General features: G+C 37.7%; 1 protein-coding gene across 1 annotated transcript in view; it reads right to left on the minus strand.

Moving 5' to 3' along the window:
- Window positions 1-19915, minus strand: part of TRPM3 (transient receptor potential cation channel subfamily M member 3) — a 282091-nt gene that overhangs the window by 82376 nt on the left and 179800 nt on the right. Inside the window, exons 7-8 of the mRNA XM_019473648.1 lie at window positions 15913-16087; window positions 6374-6497 (exon numbers count right to left, since the gene is read on the minus strand). Of these exons, the coding sequence (XP_019329193.1) occupies window positions 6374-6497; window positions 15913-16087 (299 nt within the window). The remainder of the gene's footprint in view (window positions 1-6373; window positions 6498-15912; window positions 16088-19915) is intronic.

Below are 19915 nucleotides of genomic sequence, written 5' to 3' on the forward strand. Positions count from 1 at the left end.
TGGAGATTTTCCTTGGCTCTCTTTTTGTCATTAATGTATTTGTAAAAACATTTTTTGTTGTCTCTAATGACAGCGGCCAGATTGCGTTCTAGCTGGGCTTTTGCCTTTCTCATTTCTTCTCTGCATGACCTAATGAGATCCCTGTACTCTTCTTGAGTCGCCTGCCCCTTCTTCCACAAGCGGTAAACTCTCCTTTTTTTCCTGAGTCCCAGCAAGAGCTCCCCGTTCAGCCAGGCCGGTCGTCTTCCCCGCCCGTTCTTCTTATGGCGTACAGGGACAGCCTGCTCCTGCGCCTTTAAGACTTCCTTTTTGAAGATCGTCCAGCCTTCCTGGACCCCTTTGCCCTTCAGGACTGTCTCCCAAGGGACTCTCTCAACCAGCGTCCTGAACAGGCCAAAGTCCGCCCTCTGGAAGTCCATGGTTGCGGATCTTTACTGCCAAATTACGTGCTGTTCACAGCAACTATACTCCTGCAGGAACTGCGGTTGATTTTTACTGTTTGAGAAGTCACCAAGCCCTCTTCTGACTCCTCTATAAAAAAGATTCCAGCAGCATTAAAAAGTCTTAACTGAAATAATTTATTTGTTTTAGAAGCCATATTTCTTTAAAAAATGGATCTGAATGAACTTTTTAACCTTTGGCAAGGGACAAATAAATGAAGTGACAATATGCTGTTAAATTCTTAAAAGTCCATCTGATTTAGCTAATATTTAATTCAGAACATATCTATGTGTATGCTAATAAACAGTTGCAGATGGTGTTTAATTAACATACAAATTCACTGAGCCTGCACATCTAGCTGAAAAGCACAATGTTTTTTGCAGCCAGGATATGATCAAGTCAAGCTCTTCCCAGTATAAACTCTTCCAGAAACATAGACAGGTTTGCTCCAGCCTTTTCAGTCAGACAAAACTGAAACCACCGGAGATGAATAGGTCTTATTCATAGTCCAAATAGAAAAGAAACTGCTAAATCATTCAACATCTTCCCTGTACTTCGGGTAAGTAACCAATAAGCTGAGTCAAAGCCCTGCATTAGTAAGATAGTATTGGGGTATGAATGTTAGCCTTGCAACACAGCCTGCTCATGCACTGTACATTTCTGGACAATTTGGATCCATCCCTGTTTGAAAGAAAAACACAATAAATAGCAAGCACCTTCATGATGCAGGTTGTCTTGATCTCAGCTCAATGCACCCAACTACTTCAACACAACACCTGCTTTGTTCAATCTGACAGCACCAGAGTTGCAACTTAGTCATGAAGTCATCTGGAATGACCTATTACCATATATATACACTCAGCAACACAAGGGAGAAGTAAGGTTTACACTATCCCCAAGCAGCCATTATGTTCATGTACACTGAAGTACAGGAATAACAGAGAAAAGGAGAGCCAAGTAAAAAGTATACATTACTTGCTGACAGGAGATAGAGATGGGATTTTATTGTTTCTCTTTTAGCAAGAAACTAATTAAATTGTGTCTGTTGCTTCTATGTGGAAATGAGTTTCAGGAATTCATGGATGCACACAAACCTATGACCATCATCCATACGCTCTTTGTTCTGCAAATCCTTCTTGTAATGCAGTGGTAGGCAATGACACTATCAGTCTGGTTAATGTAGTAACTGAACCTTCAAATATTCAAGGAAAAAAATTAGCAGAAAATGGTCATGGCAGTAATAAGAAAACAAACTTAACCAGCAGGCGGTACACAGTCTTTACTGCTGGTGTTAAGGTGCCATTTTTTGATTACTAAGGTACTAAGATCGGACCTATCCTGATTCACAGCAAATGCCTTTTCTATTAAATGGATATAAGATTAGGTCTATTCACTCTCAGAGCACTATTTTGGAAGCATTAGTTTTATGACAAATCTATTTCACTGCAACAAATGTGGTTGTTTTCAGGGCCATGGACCTTTCTGGCTTGCCAAAGTGGCCTTTCCCAGTGCTTGCCCAATGAAGCTCCACAGATGGACCCATGCAGCTTGTTGGAAAGCACATTCTGGCTTCTGAGAAATTCACATTGTGATTTGTGAACAAAGCACTCCAGCAACATGCCAGTCTAATCTGAAAAATGATTAAGTACTCCTAAAAGAATGGAGCAGCCTGTATTTGTCAGAAATCTCAAACGCCAGAATTAGTCTTTAAGGGAAAATAATAAGGCTAATTTGTTTACGGAGACAGAAATAAATACTTCTTTGCATAGCTGGAAACAGATGTCTGAACTACAACCCAACACAACGTGTTTTCAGGGACTGTCTGAAGTGAACTCTCCTAGCCTGCTATCTGACTGATTCCCTTCCTCACTGTCACTTGAGTCCGGGACCAAGCTGCAGCTGCAGTGGGAAATGTCCCTGCCAGACTGAGTCCTCAGACAGTGCCCTCACCTGCTCTTTGTATTCTGAGATCAGCAAGGTAACCACAGTAAAACTAAAGATCAAAAATACCCTTGAAATCTGTCTCATTCTACTTTTTTTTCTTTTTTTTTTTTTAATGGAATTCCATCTTATTGTAGATTTGGACTAATTGATATGGAATGCAAATGTCCTAAGGAAAAAATTCTTCTTTCTTTTCTTAAATTCTCCCTCCCCTCCATTTCTTTTCTTTTCTTTTTTTTTTTTTTTTTTTTTTGTGGCAGGCAAGGTATTGTCAAATGGGCTGTTTTAGCTTCTCATGAGCTGCATGGGGGACGATGGGAACATGTAGAAAAAGTGTTCATGCTGCTTTTTGAAAAAAAGTGCGGACTAGAGTTTACAATACTGCTTCCTGCTCACTTAGCTTTGGTGAGCCTTCATGCTCCTATTTTAGGAACTTCTTGGCACAAAATTTTTTTGAATGTTATGTAAACGTGACAGTAGAGAATCTCCATAAACTGTATACAAAACACTCTCCTACCCTTGTAATCTACAGTTACATATACAGAGCTGTATAGTCTGCTTCATTTGAAATAGATTTTTATACCATAGACCTCATTAAACACCTTGGTCCAAATACATTTCTGAATATAAACTCTGATGCTTGCAGTATCATCACAGCTAAGTTTACTATTTAATTAAAAATACTCATTAAACTGAGAAGTGGAATTTGCTCTGTCTTGCAAACCTAACAGACTTAGGTCTCTCCTCAGCTATGGCCACTCCTTATCATCCAGCTGGTGTACTCAGATTTTATTCAACAAACAAACTTACACTTTATCAAATAAATGGATCATTGTGCATCATAATAATGATGCTCCCTGGGCATACAATTCAGAGACCGTTCTCTAAGAGTGAAGTCCAAAATGTCAGAACTTGAAAAATCTGATGTTCTGTGAAGGGAGTAATTTTTGTTATGATTAGGCTTTTTCCCTGGCCACCACACTTATGTCAAATTTATAAAAGAGATGCCAGTCTTTTTACACATTCTAAGTAGGTAGAGTAGGAGAAATTATTTCAAAGATAGCTTTTTGTTCCTTTCCAGAGATTAACTTGCATTTTATTTCCTCTCTCCACATCTGTGATTCATCTGTATTTATGTACTTTACTATAAGAGCATCTTCCTGCCTGTACCCTCTTTGCACTTAATTGTTTAGCAGCACACTGTAATATGACAAGCCTCTCCTTCACAGTCTACTTTTTACCCTATGAATCCAGCAGCCACAAAGTCAGACAGTCAGGCACACTGACCATGAACTTAGGGAAAATAACCATGATGAATTTGGCTGCTGCTGAGCTCTCTGAGAGTCTTTTGCATCTTCCTTGTATTTGTTTCTTTAGGGAGAGGGGAGATCAGACTAATGATGAAGTCAGTTCATCAAGCAGTGTTTTGTCTTATGCACAACCAAATCAGAAGGTCAAGCCTGAGGAAGGACGAGAGCTGGGACAGATGTGAAAATATGAAACATCTGGCTTTGTAGAACCAGTGAAGTCACCACTCACTCCTGGGAATACTTCACATCTCCAGGGTCATCCATCTCCTCTGGTAATGCTATCTTCATCATTATGAGTATCATCTTTCTTTTACATTCATATACAAGGTTATGAGTCTTAAAGGACACCATTTGCCTAGTAACCACACCTCAGACATAAAATCTTTCTAGCATACCACTGTTAAAATTGATGCTCTGAGTACAACTGAGGTACCAGAGAGAAACCGCTTTAATGTATTCTCTTTACATATGGTTGGGTTAGTGGTGTAAATTTAAATTCAGAACACCTAATTTTGGGCAAACCATCTCCTGGCTAATAGGTCTTCACAAGATGTGTAGGTAAAGAATGTCAGTGGTGACAGAGGTTACACATCTGCAAAGAAACTTGTAACAAATGCATAACCCTGTTTGGAATAAAAATCTTGATGTGAATACTGCAGACAAGAACTTCACACTTAAGTTTGCAGTAGCAGAGTTTGTTCAAAGCCTAACAACCAGTTCTGGATTTAGATGTCTGGAACAATCCAGAATTGCATTTTTCCAGTCTTGGTAATTCAATGTCTGCCTCTACTTTCTATTCTTCATTCCTTCCTGCCTTTCCTCCTTCCTGCCTTCCTACCTCCCTTGCTCCCTCCCTTTTGCTCTCCCTCTCTCTCTCCCTCCCTTCCTCATTCCTTTCTTCAATCTTCTATAATTAAGTAAGTTTTTTATGTTTGCATGCAGAACACTGGTTCATAAGTAGGTCCTATATGTATGTATTATTATTATAATCATCATTACATTAACAGAAATGGGCATAAAATAATTAATGCTGTTTCCCTAAGGAGGTTCTCTCTGCTAATCATTGATAAGAAATGTTACAGCAAATTCAACATTAAGGTAGACTGAGGCACATATGTACTACATATGTAAAGCAAACTCAAGTGCCATGGAGGTCATGGTACATCTTGACAATCATAAATGGATAGGAAAAGTATTTCTGTAGCACAATCATATTTTTCTGAGAGTCTTTAATGCACAGGAGATTTTGGAGGGGAAAAAAAAAAAAGAAAAAGAAAGAAAAAAGAACTCTCTATCTTGATGTAGTTCACCTAGAGAAGGGATGACTAATCTATACCTTATGGGCTGCACTGACTGCTTGTGAATAGCTAAAGGGTGTTTAAAGTCTGCTATACAGTTTGAATTCTGATTGTGGGAGGAAGAAGGCAGCAGGGACTGCTGTCTGTCCAGTTCCACCAACCATCCACATTGCAATGGCCTAGTGGAACTGCATGCTGCTGTCATGTCTTCCCTGAAAAGTTGTCCTTGGGATTCTCTCCTCTCCACCATTGTCCAAGGTATGTGCCAGGTGATTGTGGTACATGTAAATGATTAGTTATGCATGAGGAAGGCTGACCACTTTTTGATGGATGCACGAACTGCTGCTTGCTGAACAGAATAGTGCGCTTTGGCAAGTTAAACCATGTAAAGAAATATCTGCTATTTTGCAAAGCTCTGTCTAGAAGGGACGCCTTTTTTTTTTTAACACTTCCTAACCATTTTTCCCCATTCCCCTCCAGTGGTATTAATTACTCTATGCCATATTTTCAACTAAAATTAAAAGACACTGTAGAGGATGAAGTCACAAAAAATTCACACAGTTTCAGAAAATGAAACTTCTGTAAAACAACTGAGTTAATCTTTCCTCTTACGTGTTACCCTGCACAAAGTGTTGCAGACTGTCATCAGCCTGGAATTCCAGGAAGCTGCAATATGAACCGAAAACAAAGCTTAGAAGAAAGATTAAATTACAAAATTGAAGCATGCCTATTCAGTCAGCTTGTAAGAAATAAAAACCCCTGGAATTGAACCCCAAGTTTTTTACAATGTGATTTTGCTTCAAAAATGCTTCTGCAAAAGCAGCCTCATGGAGTTCCCAGAAATTGCTGAAAGATCTTGTGTTCTTCAAGAAAGTATAAGTTTGTGTTAAAGGAATAGCCTTGCCACTGCAGAATAGGAGCCTTGGAGGCAAGCTATTTTCTTTTCCTGTCACACATCTCCATAATAAAATAATAGCTCTAGTGATACTTGTACAACTCTACAGCATCTTTAAAATATGATCCCAGTGACAGATAAACAATTATACTTCCTTCTGAGGTTTTCTGCAGTTGAATGAGGTAGATTTTTAATCATGATATACCTGAGGATGACTGAAAAGTAATAATATCCATACTCTACTAGCTGAATTTTGTCCTGTCAAAGGAAATGTAGAGGAATTTACAAAGGGAACAGATCTATTGGATTAATCACTTTAAATGAGAAAATATAGGTTAAAGCAAACAAAGCTCAGCATGATGTACTATCCTTTTAGAGTCTGGATCACAGTGATCAGATTTGTGAAATCCTTCAAGAGGCACCTGAAAGACTTGATCAAAACAATGCATTGAGCTCTCTCTTTGCCTCTAAGGAAAGTGTGAACATACCAGCTCCTTCTTCTTCATGCACTCCATGAGGATAATGAAGAGGTGCTGTGCCTGGGTTCGGGTGTATGTGAAAGTCTTCTGTATGGTAACTAGCAACTGGTCCCTCAAAGACTCGTTGATAAGTCTGAAATTCAAAAAGAAAAAATAAAGTAGAAAAATAGACATGAGGGAACATTACAACTTCAGTCAAAGGTCAAACAAATAAGAGCTAGATAACAAATCACTGCCGGTTGTTTTGGACAGGTTTGAAGGACAGGGATTGTTGAAATCATCAGAGACAAATTGGAAAACACTGTTCTAGAAAAACACTTTGATCATGTTGGGGTCCCTCATCTCCAAACTTTTTATTTCAGTTTCCACATATTGCATGACAGAAGGTCATTCAAACTATCAGCTCTGTGGGATTTCCTAACGAAACCAAGAACCACACTGACAGTCTGGATTTGAGGGAGACCAACACTTCTAGGTGAAGTGAAGACTCCTTTCTATCAGTGACTTAGCAGAATTGAACTCATGGTTCATTTTATGAAACTGGGAGCATTTTTGTTGTCAGTGTTTTTTATTTTAGCTTGAATATCCCAACAGTTTCAATTCACCGTATTGATGCTGCACAGGACCAGGTAAGAAAACAAAAAAAAAATTTCTCTGTTTCTGCGTCCACTAGAAGAAACCATTTTGCTTTTGTTCATGCTGATCTTCCAGGAGCTTAAAGAGTAACCATTTTTATATTCCTCTTCAGTGCTAATGTTAGTACTTGCAAAAAGTGGCTCAACAGCAGAAATAAAAATTAATATTACATGGAATATTAGTACTTGAACCCTACCCCTTGATATCAAAAAGCCTATTCCTCAGGACTCTTCTGGGTGAAACATTGCTGTTCTTAATGTCTTACAAAATAGTGGGCTCTAATTTAGAACATCTATCCTTTGATGTATGAAAGCTTCTACACTACAGCAGTTTTCTCACTTAAAAATTGTAATTGAGTGTTTCAGATTAGCTGAGTCAGAATGTTTTACAGGATAAGTCATTGTTATTCATCTGTGGGAATGAAAATCAGAGAATCTTCATGACATATTTTATGACAGAAGATAAGATTTAGCCCTGCAGCAACTGCAAAGAATTATCAGCAGCAGCACAGTATCTAAAAGTCACTGTTAGCTTATGGCAGCTGCTTTGGGAGAACAATGACCAAACCCCTGTTTATTTCATACTTTTGGTAAAAGTTGCCTGTACTTCTCTGCAGCAAGGAAGCCCAAATGAGACTGCAGGATATTCATTGCACAACTGAATTTCAAATATGATTTAACTATCTAGTCTTCATACATACAGCAAACATGTTAGAAGAGACAATGAATGGGAATGGAAAAGAGGTATAGAGGTGCATAGGAGAATATAGAAGGCCTGGCTTATGGAGCACATATGTTCTCTACTCTCTAAATTTGACTTTGACTGTAAATATCCCTGTTGAGTAGGACTTCCAATTCACAAAGAAGCCTGTAAGGCATATGTCAATGTGTTTGGATTAAAATGAGTTTACATGGGGTTTTAGACCATGCTGTGGATCACTGTTCTTTCTATGCCTGGCTCCTCCTGTTGACTTCTACTTTATTACAGACTCCTCTTGAATGGAGAGTCTAGCTCTGCATTTCCTCTTTTCATTGAGGAGCAGTACGGCCCCAGATGTGCTTTTTCCTGGGATACTGGAGAGGCGACAACACTGCATTTACTGCTCATTCACTATGTAAGCATTCCTTCCCTGCAGCGTGACCTGCTTCTCTCACAAAAAGGCAACGTACAATGAGTTAAAAGCCCCAGCCCTCTTGGTTGGCAGTAATGAAAGCTGACAGCAGAGGACTTTCTGTGTGGGGGTTATAAGAAAAATAGCCTGACCACCTGTATAGAAGCAAGGATGTTGCGAGCACATGGGAACATGAAACAAGATGTCAGAGCACAGGTAGAAATGTAGATTCACTCCATGTTAAAGAGAATCAACTTGAAAAGGCTGACACCCTGAAAGGTACTAACATACTTTAAGTTGCAGATTAGTAGGTCATATATGATATAAATTCTGAAGCTCCTTTTTTAGGCTTTTTGAAAAAAATCAATTGGAAATTTGTTTTAATCAAGAAGGCTATTCTTAACAAAATGGTGTTATCGCTGTAAATACAAGTGGTTCAGAACTATGCAACTTTGCATCCTTCAAACTAAGAAAGACAAAAGGGGTTAATCACTAAGAACAAGTTTCCTAAAAGCATCAACTGGAGAATCTAAAAAGAGATTTAAATAAAGTTCTAAGTTGCTTTGGAAATGATATATGAAAGTGAAGTACATGACAAACTATGAAACATATATGAAGTATATGAAAAAATACATGGAATTGGATGGATCTGACATTAGAGAACTTCAGAAAACATTTCCAAAGATTCTGGGATGAAAACCATCCTGTTTTCTCATCATAATTTAATTTTCCTTAAAAAAAGTGTAGAATCCAAACCTGATATATCTGATTTCAGAAATTGGCTATCTCTCTCAGGCTAACACACACAGATGCAAGGGAAATTTGCTTTCATAACTATTGAGTGAAAGCAGGATTAAGTCCTGAGGCTTCGTAAGCAGCCATCACTTTCCTTTCCTGAATTAAAGCTATCAGAAACTGTATCATGTCATAAATTTAAACAGCATGCAAAGCAAACTCCTTGCGAAAGATATGGAGTTTTTTCAAAAACAAGTATCAAGAAGTGCTTCCCTAACTACAGGTGTACACATCTGCTGAAATACCACTGCTCAGAAACTTCCTGTTGTCATCATTTGATTTATGCAGTTTTCTAGCCTTACTAAGTACTTTCTGTAACATTTCATTGGTCTGCAATTCTACAGCAAGCCTGTTCAATGTCTTTGTGAGGTGAAAAACTGGAAGTGATGGTAATCAGAAATAGAAATAATAATAGCAAGCTTTCTGATAAAGTAATCAAGCTGAGTTAAGCTTTGTGTAAACTGAAATTAGTCATATCAGACTATAGCACATTTACTCCTTAGGAATCGATAAATGTTAGAAGGTATCAGATCAAATTTTCCAATTGTGTAACCCAGCTGGGACAAATATAAACTATGCCAGGCTATTAAAGGCTAAATCTATGATGCATACACCAAATCCAATGCAGGTAAAACAAGTAACTTCACAGACTACTGTGAGCAAAATAACTGGGACTTGCAGGTGGGGTGATGATTTATCCACTCTGCAAAGACAACCACATTTTTTACACATGCAACTTTAGCACACATTTTTAAAAATTACCCATTCCTAATTTTAGACTCGGGGGAAAAGAGATGGCTCCTTGAGTCTTGTGATTAGAGGTCTAACCTGGAACATGGGAGATTCTTGGCCACTAACTTGGTAACAGTATATTCAGCAGCCTCTGTCATGGAATATGAACCTCGTATGCATAAAGCTCCATACGCATAAAACTGCTCACTTTACCAGACTGAAACTCTACGATTATGACTTCCTCAAAGTCAGCGTATTCCCACCTTAAGAAAACTGGATAGTGTCAGATGAAGATAGCATTTTTATCATCTTTCTGCTAGGCTTCAGTTCAGAAAATATTTTGCAACATACCAGTAAAGTCCTGTTTGTGGCATTTTGATGGCATGATTCCCTGAATTCCATTTAATTTGCCATGGAAGCAATACTGCAGGTAACTTGCTCGTGCCTAAAAGAAATGTCCTACAAAAGTACAATTTAACCTGTTCTTTTCTTTCATCCCCCACATACTTCAAATCTGTTCTTTCATTCCCTAAACGCCTAAGATAAGCCCATTTTCCTACCAGTCCAGGTATCCAACTTTTTTTTTTTCCCCAGAGCAGCTGGATTGCTGTTGGAATTTAGATACCTACTATCAAAAATCTGGCATCTGAAGTAGAACTATATACATCTACATTTAGATTCAGAAAAAATATCTACTCATAATTCTTGCTAAGTCTGATTATTATTATTTTTTTTTATAGAAGATGCCTACATTAGTTTTGATGCATCAGATTATCAGAACTGACCTGTATGGCCTTACCATAGGAAAAAAGGGAGAAAGATGTCTTGGATCCATCAGGAGAGGCCACTTAAAAACACTGAAGTGACAAAGTAAATAAAGTGACATTCTATTTCTGTCCAAGATATGCTGGAAGATTAAATAGCAAAGCAGAACTCCCTTCATTGCTTTGGCCGATGCAGAAGAGACAGATGACAGCATTTTGGCATCCTCCCTCCTCAGGAAGAAATTTTTTTTGAAGTCATGCCTAATATTTGAGGAGATAACAGACTTTCCACTCAATGACGTTACAGTCTTTCAAACTCATGGCATATGATTTGGTAGTGAACATTGGAGAGGATTTGAAAGATCTAGCCCATAGCCAGCTCCCTAAATTATTTAGTCTTTTTTCGCCAGAGATATTTCGTACTGGAGTTGTACAATGTACTAGAGATTTATAAAGATTATGCTCTAACCTGATTTCAAAATGCAAGTTCATGATACATTTTTTTAAACTTATTGTTAGCAAAATGCTTTGAAATTCTCTAAATGAAACAATCTATTCAACGAACTGCATATAATGTGTTTCTAACTTTTCATTTGTGAATTCTTTTTTTTATTTTTTTTTTTTAATTCAGGATAAAGAAAATATATCCATAAGATATCAGTGTGATGTGAAAACTATTCCCTGCCCTCCTTTATGGGAAGCTTAGGGGATTTTCTGTTTTAATTATGATTTGCACTTTAGAAAATCACACCATATGTAAGAAACATGACCAGAAGCTCTGCTGATATTTTCTTCCATTGGAATTACAAATAAGACACAGTTGTGCAGCTCTGTGGGACTGACTGAATTTCTCATACTTTTTAAATCCAGACATTTTGCATAGCATTGTTATGAAAAGAGACAGAAAATAAATGTAATTATTCCTTCTTTCTATTCAAACAGGGATGATTTCTGGGTGCTTTTATGAGGAATCAGCTTTACTTGCAGCTCTTCACTGGTGGTTGTTCTTCTACATCATTTTCTTCTGGCTATGTTTATTAAATGGTTGTCCCTTCACTAAAAGAGAGATGATTGTATTTCAAAAAAGAAATGACCTTCTATCCAGCTTTTGATTTGCAAAGTACTTTGTTACAAGAGAAAAGTAATGATATCAAAATATGCAATGTGAAAACAATCTTACAAAATAATTCAGATGTGATAGTACCCATGATCCCCAATGATGTGGCAGACACCATGGGGGATACAGAAGACCCACATCATACCTTCATTATGATTTCTTTTGCTTGAAGTGAAAAATCCCTATATTTTCACTATTAGAAAAAAAGAGATTTAAGTAATATACTACAGTTATGAAGCCTAAAAACCATGCCACAGTGGATGCAGAGACAGATCAATCCAAAGGCAATCTTTAATGATTCTCATATGAGGATGCTCATTTAAAGCACAGAGAATGTTTTATGTTTCCTTGTGAACATTAGGCAAGAAGTATATTTTTATGGCATTGAAATGAATTCCTTAAGGGTCTCATGCTTGCAGGAGTAGAGCTGACGGAGTAGTTAATATGCTATAAACTCAGCTTGGAGACTGCATTCGAATATTGGAAGTCATTTCCCATTCTATAAGGAAATATTTGTCTAAGAAGTGAGATAGTTTTAACGTAGTGTTTCATTTTTCTCATTTTAAATTCATCATTTAATTAAAAAAAATCTCTGAGGATTAAAATCTATTGAATGATCCTATAAATAGTTGGTCTTTACAGTTGTTTTACTTCCAGCTTGTGCTTTTATGCAAGACAATGAAATGAGAAGGCATCCTTGATTTATACAGTCAAAAATACTTCAGCTTTATGTAGAGGAGCGTTATTAACAACTAGGATATTCACTTAGGGTTTGATAGGGACTAAATTTGGGTCTTTATGATTGATCTTATGTTCTTACCCCTCAATGCTGTTCAACACATTTTCAACTTTTAAGTAAATGAGAAATTAAGTGTTTCAGAGCCTGGAGAACCTGACCTTTAAATTAGGGCCAATAGTGATGAGCAGCCAAATAATTCTTCCAGCTCACCACATGGGGAAGGTTGCATTTAAGCCGCCTTCTCATTTAGGTTATCCTGTGTACATAGCTTGTTTGTCATTAAAATGTAAAAGCTACTGGGAACTTACTCAGCTTGCTACAGCTTGTAGTGAAATGTAACCCCCTTGTACTTTCTAAATTCTCTGTTGAAGACTCTTCAGATGAAGGCAATATGTAGACCCTGATATTAAAGTTATGGCAAACTTAAAAAACCCCACCTGCGTTAATTCTGCATGTCTGATACTCGTAACACTAAAACATCAGCTCACTGGGAAACTGCATATCTGCCTTGCCTTCCCCCTGGAACTTCAATAAAAGAGATGAGATACTGAGGCCTCAAAACTGATTTACCTCCAAAGACATCTTTATGTCAAGGTATGCTTCACAGTTCCTTCTGATCTGTTCTTGGTACATCACATAGTTGCAGGCAGCACCTCCTGCAAGGCAGTGCAGGCACAGCTCTCTGTGTTGTGCTGGCAGCCTCATTCCACTGCAGCCCAGTGAAGTCTTGCTTACAGTTACAGTATGCACCCAAATACTGCTTTAGGTGAGTGAAATGTCCACCTTTTCATGAGGAAAGCCTATAATCAGGTCTTAAAATAAAGCAGATTCAAGCTTCTTGTCTCTTGTCTTTTCAAGGATACACATACATTGACATTGCAAAGGGGTACTGCACCTTGATTAATATAAAAACTCGTTCCTTTTTCTGCTATGCGAAATCAATTAGGAAGGATAAATAATAAGGAGGGAAGGCAGGCACATCACAATTCTGTGAAACCCAATACAAAAGGACCTGTTGGGCAGATATACAATTGTCCAACACCCTTGAGGATCTCTCTGAGAGGAAGGATTGGCGCCACACTGATCGAAACTCACACAGAGAGCTATATTTTGTCCTCCTTCACCTCCAGATATAGTTCTTTTCCCCCTGAAAACAAACTTTCAAATAAACTTAAAAACTCACAGCAGTGCTTAGTACACATATACACACATTCTTATACGTAGAAAATGAATCCATATCAGTCTGCAATGAGTGAGAATTTAAGACACTGAAAAAACAGCATAATACCAACATGCAAGTGCTGAGTCTGTTGCTGCCATGAATTATGTGGTTTTTGAATGGTTTAAGTCAGATATCCAGTGCATAGCAGTTGGAAGATATCTCGTGTCTTGGAGAAGACCTTGATTCGCAGCCAGCAGCCAGAATTAAAATAGGTTTTTGACTTTACAGTCTGATTGCACAGTGGGCTGCAGAATTAAATTCTGCATGCAATTTGGATGTGCTACATTGATTTAGAGTCTAATAGACACAGTTTTGTATAACCTACTTAGATTCCATCCACCAGAAAAAACTAGTAGCAGAACTCAGTTAATGTGCCAATTATTCAGTATTCTCCTCATATTGCTAAGCACTATTCAAAAGCAGGTTACAGAGGGGGAAAAATACCTAATTTGCATCTGAAGTCCAATGTATTTGGGTAAAATATTTTTATGAATATAAATAATATTGGTATTTCACTTGTGGTATTCTTAAAAATATCATTGCATTTTAGACTGAAGTTTTCTGAAGCAGGGTGAACACACAGAAATTCCCACTAGCTAGCTTTATGAATTTCATAGTTTGTGCATTCTATTTAGTGCAAGGTAAACAGAAAAAAACCTTAAAAAAAATTATGCTATTTGATAATATTGCAGGCACCACCTGGAATGACACCACCACAGGAAGAAGACCCATAGTAAGGGAGAATAATAGCTTTTACAAAGCCAGACTTGAGCGTCTCATGTAAGAAATGACTTGCTTGTTCTGCCTCTAGTGATTCTATCACTTGCCTTTCTTACAGGCAGGAGTTTGTGATGATGAAATAGAATCATGGAATGGTTTGGGTTGGAACAGGCCTTTAAAGATCATCTAGTCCAACCCCTTGCTGTGGGCAGGGACATCTTTCACTACATCAGGTTGATCAAAGCCCCATCCAGCTTGACTTGGAACACTTCCAGGGATGGGGCATCCACAGCTTCTCTGGGCAACCTGTTCCAGTGTCTCACCACCCACATCATAAAGAATTTCCTCCTTATGCCCAATCTAAAGTTATCCTCTTTCAATTTAAAACCATTGCCCGTTGTCCTGTCACTACAGGCCCTCATAAAAAGTGTCTCTCCATCTTTCTTATAAGCCCCCTTTATATATTGAATTAAATTGCATTAATTCTCTTCTTGCTGTATTCTTTTTCATGATGACATCAGAACACAGACAAGACAGATGGAAACCGTATAGGTACATAGCAAACAAAGGGATAGAACATGTTTGAGTAAGGTTATGTTAAATGTGTTAACAGTGAGGTCACTGAAAACAGAGAAACAACTTCCCAAAGATTCAGATGAAACCTAGCACATTCAGATCTATCCCAGATGCAAAACTGGACTCTGCATGAACCTGAATATAAAATGGACTTAAATATTTGTGGAAAACTATCTTATTCCCAGTAGGAGTTTTAGGTTGAGTAAGTTCATGACCACTTTTTTTTTTTTTTTTACTGTGTGGGTAACTAAGCACTGGCACAGGTTGCCCAGAGAGGTTGTAGAGTCTCCATTCTTGGAGATATTCAAAAGCCATCTGGACATGGTCCTGGGCAACTGGCTGTAGATGGCCCTGCTTGAGCAGGGGTGTTGGACCAGATGACCTCCAGAGGTCCCTTCCGACCTCCACCGTTCTGTGATTCTGTGGTTGTTTACATATTTTTTGGGGTAGAGGAGAAGAACAAAGAATATTAAAGATTTGGGCATTCAATAATAATATGCACTTTGGAACTTGCAAAACATGCTTACAGCATGATTCAACAAAACCACACTTGAATCTTCTATAATAAAAGCTAAATACTATCCTTGCCTCACCTTGAGTCTGCAAAGAAAGGTGGGAGAGTGCAAACACAGATCAGTGCACAAGCAGTCATGTGTGAATATAGGTGGGTGTGCAGAATCATGCCCAATAGGCAAGGCAAATACCAACTAGCTTATATGAACATGTGGGGCTAAATGAAACCTGAAGACAGCAGTATGCTATAGTATAATGACATAGCTGACTAAGCCAGTGAAAATAATTCCCCATGCCCTTTGACTGAATCCCTTGACCTGCAACTGCAAGATACCATACATTGTACTTGTCGATGTGTTACATGTCATGGCAAGTAACTATATGATACAGTTTCTACACCTCTGTTTTATTCTGTAGACTTTCCTTAGTGTTGCCTTAACTCGCCCTTTTTTTTTTTTTTTTGTTCTGGATACCTTCAATATATCACCTGTATTGATGATGGAAACAGCCATGCAAGGAAGGTATTGCTTTTGCATTATATTGCTAATAATTTCCTGGGCTCTATCTTACCATCAAATTGAACCTGTGGACGGAGAAAGAACACACACTAGGAAATTACTTACCCTCCTTCTTCAGAGTATTTGTGACCAAAGGCAAGGATGTCAGATGCCCGGCCACTGCCATCGCATATCACAACGGGAACAGGAGGAGTGTCTCGCAGGTACTCCAGAACAATGGAGATAACGTTGGGACCTCCTTCTACAATGAGAGCCACCACTGGAACCCCTTGACCAATTCCTGGAGTAAAAGAAAGAAAGAAACAAACAAAAAAAACCCAAACAAAAAAGAAAAGGAACAAAAAAATGCAAAGCCAGCAAAGCAAACAAAACATAACAGAAGACAGAAAAAAAAAAATCAGACTGAAATTACTGCATTGTGACTGTACAGTGTTATGTTAGAGAAAATGGCGTTCAGAAAATCATATATTTTAAGGTCAGAAAGGACCAGTGTAGTCATCTCATTGGTTCCACTGCATAAAACAGGATTTTCTAAAATTATCTTCTGTTTTAAATATGATATTTATGGTTGAAATAGACCATGAATTTTTTAAAAGATCAAATCTTGGTTTGAAAGCATAGAGAAGCTACCACAATTCTTCCTAACATGTTCAGAGTCATGACTTTGTAGCTTGCTTGTAATCTAGATTTTGCATGGTGTCAGTTTCCAATCATTGGGTCTTCCAGTAGCTTTGCTTGGTGTTTTAAAATCCCCTCTATGGTATGTTTGTTGCCATATTAGACGTATTTTAAGGTTGCAGCTGGATAGCCCTTTAACTTTCTCTTTGATAAACTAAACATATTCTGTTACAAGTCAATGCAATACTTGTTTCCCAGTTCTAGTCAGTCTCACAGTTTTTCTCTGAATTCTCTCAAAATTTTGCAGCATATTCCTTGATTTGCAGACCCCACACTGGGGACATTGCTCCAGAGAGAGCTGAACTAGTGCTGAACCAGAGGAGAGACATCCTCACTTTCAATACTTGTGTTATGATTAGATAGGAGCCCTCTGCAAAAGTTGCAGAACAGACTTTGCCAGGAAAGTCTTATGGATTTAGAGAAGGCAATCTGACACCAGGCTGGTGTTAAAATGACTGACAAAGCTTTTATGGTTGTCACTTCTTGACCAGTGGAGACTGGGGACATTCAAAAGGACTCAGGCAGTAGAACTAGTTGAACATTTTCTATTAGCATTTTTCTGTCAACAGAAAGACTTTTTCCTTTTAAACTAGCTTTTCCTAAGAAAAAATATATGCATTCTGCACAAAATTTTGATGTTTCACTGAAAAATAAAAAAGAGTGCCCCAAACTGTTAATAGTTGCGTTGGGAAAAGTTGCATGGCAACAACAAGTTTTAATGTGACTGCCTCAGGTTTCCATTTAGAGGGAGTTCAGTCCACAGAAGCGAAGGTAAGCCTGTGGGACTGGAACATTAAATCTGGTTAGACCCTCTAGAAACATTCACAAATCAAATTATTTTTGATAGTCACAAATAATTTTTAAGGATTTGAATTACTGTCAAAAAATGAAGTGAGCTGTTCTTTAAAAAAGAAAAAAACCCAGTTCTTATATACAACAGCAAAATATTGTAAGCACCTCCTGAACCACAAACAAGCAAACATTGTGCTTCCTGGAGAGACTCTCTGCATGCTTTGTTATGGATGTATTTGCTGCGTGTTTGTGGCTCTTTTATTATGTAACTTAATAAAGTGTGTGGTGTTTATTTATGTTAAGAAAACTACAAGCAGAGTTATAAAATCCAGGCTAATGAAAGAGAGTAAGAAGGGTAGAATATAACAAGGTGATTAACAGAATGATTTGCACAGAGCTCACTGGTTATTTTTTTTATTAATATTAAGGACTTCCCTGAATTGCTGCTCTACGTAATCATGAAGTTCTTTTGGTGGTTAAGTTCTTTTCAAAGGTCTTAGTGGAAAAGCAGTTTTGGGGAACGGAATTAAATGAGAAAGGAAAATTAAGAACTTTGCTTAACAAGAGTGAATTATAAGTCTGATGGGTTAACCTGTCCCACATGTACTTCCACTAACTTTAAGGGATTTAAGCTAAGGATGAATTTTGTTTGGCAAATTTGCATTGTTTACCTGCATTCATTTTACTCATGCTTAAAATTACATCCCTTAAAAGCGCATTCTAGATATTAGCAATAAACCCCCATTTTTTCTGCGGATCTTATAAATAATACGATTTTATTCCCATAGCAATACTTGTAATATGATACAACTGGTTGCAGTTGAGCATGCAACAGAGAACCTCATGTCACAAGTCTGTCCAGGTTTCCCTTTGCCACTAGGTGACAAAAGAAAAGTTGTTTATAGTTATGTCTTGTACAAAATTCTTTTTTTTTGTAAGACAATTGTTATCAGAAGATGAATAAAAATGAAATTCTTGGTGTGGCATAATTTTCTTTATGATACTTCCTAACATAATCACAAGGTGGCTGATAAGAGATTCACTTCCATTAAAATTTTAATACCAAATTGGAAGGAGGTATTTTATCATTTAATTTCTAGTGGTCTGGCTAATATAATGGTACCAAGTTTTTTGAACTTTCTATCCGTACTTCCTTCTTGCGTAGCTTTTCTTTATACCACATTGTATAGCCAATACTTCTACCATTTTTAGTTCTTCTGGTAGTTTTTTTAAGATATGAGTTCTTGGTAGTTGAATAAGGATTTCCCTTCACTGTTCTTGTTTCAGTCCTCCTTGCTCAAAAGACTGATCACAGAGCAGATCTAACGTGAACTCTGACTAGGAAGCCCACAACTCGCTGAATCTTCCATCAGCATTCCTCTTCAGCAGTGTAGTAGTTTCCTCTGGAAACTGACTAGTAGGGCCCATTTCATTTCATTATGGACACCCCAACCCCCAGCGGTGTGTTTAAAAGCCTGATCCTAACATTTACCAAAGGTGGTCTTTTGTAAAGTATTATTTGCTACAGTGCCATATATGAAATTGTTAGCAAAACTGAATGTAAGTGCACAGATTTGAAAGTATATAATTAACTAATGGGTAGAGTTGTATGTGGAACCTGTAGTACTAATAGAGTTTCTTAGTTGTTCTTCTAAGAAGAACTTACCCTGATCGTATCATTGTCATTAATGACTTCAAAACAAGAATTAGAACTGGTACTGACATATGCTAATAAGACAATATTAAGAAGTATTCTCAGTAATGAGTCAAATCGGGTCTGGATGACATTAAGGATTGAGTAACAGAAATGGAGAAAGTTCACAGTACCAGATGCAAAGTCATTTACTTGGTGATTAATAAATTCTGATGTAAACTGGGAACTCATCAGGAGGAAATACTAGAATAGAGAAAGGTGTGATCCAGCTGATCACAGGAGAATTGAGTCTTTGGTGTAGCAAGACCATGAAGAAGGCAGGTATGATCCTGGAATACACACAGTAAAGCATTTTCAGTAGGAAATATGGGCATGTCAGTGCCATTGTTGGAGCCACTCATGAAATTCCATGCAAAATACTGTCTGTAGCTATGCTCGCCCATGTTCAAAAAGAACAAACTGGAAAAAATGAAGGAAAAAAACAAAAGGAGTATAAAGAGGAGACTCCTCTTATGAGGCAAGATTAGATGAGTTTGGCTCATCTTTCCTTAGCAAATTGATGGGTGAAAGACAATATGTCTGATTTTCCCTGTGACATAAAGCACATTGGCCATTAATAGTTTTAGATGGAGTTCAGAAGATTTCTGGCTATCAGAGGAGTGAAGTCTTCACAGCCTTCTAGTCAGACTAAAAGGAAAAAACCTTCTGAGTTTTGAGTGATGCTCAATAATCATTATAGATGCAGTGAGCTTATGTATCTCAAACTGTTCCTAAAGCAGGTTCCTTCAGTCTACCGGAAGTTTGTTCAGTCTTGGTGTATTCTGCTGGATATTGATCAGCTACGTAATTCTAATAATATAAATAACGCCACTTAGTCTCTACAGCTGAACTATTTTTGCCTTTTTGGGCCAATGAATTGGTCATTTGAAAGCATTTCTAAAATTCCTCTTGCATTCTTTTCTTTTTTTTTTTTTTTAATTTTTA

Source organism: Aptenodytes forsteri, unplaced genomic scaffold, assembly GCF_000699145.1.
Source record: "Aptenodytes forsteri isolate BGI_AS27 unplaced genomic scaffold, ASM69914v1 Scaffold151, whole genome shotgun sequence".
In the NCBI taxonomy this organism is placed as follows: Eukaryota; Metazoa; Chordata; class Aves; order Sphenisciformes; family Spheniscidae; genus Aptenodytes; species Aptenodytes forsteri.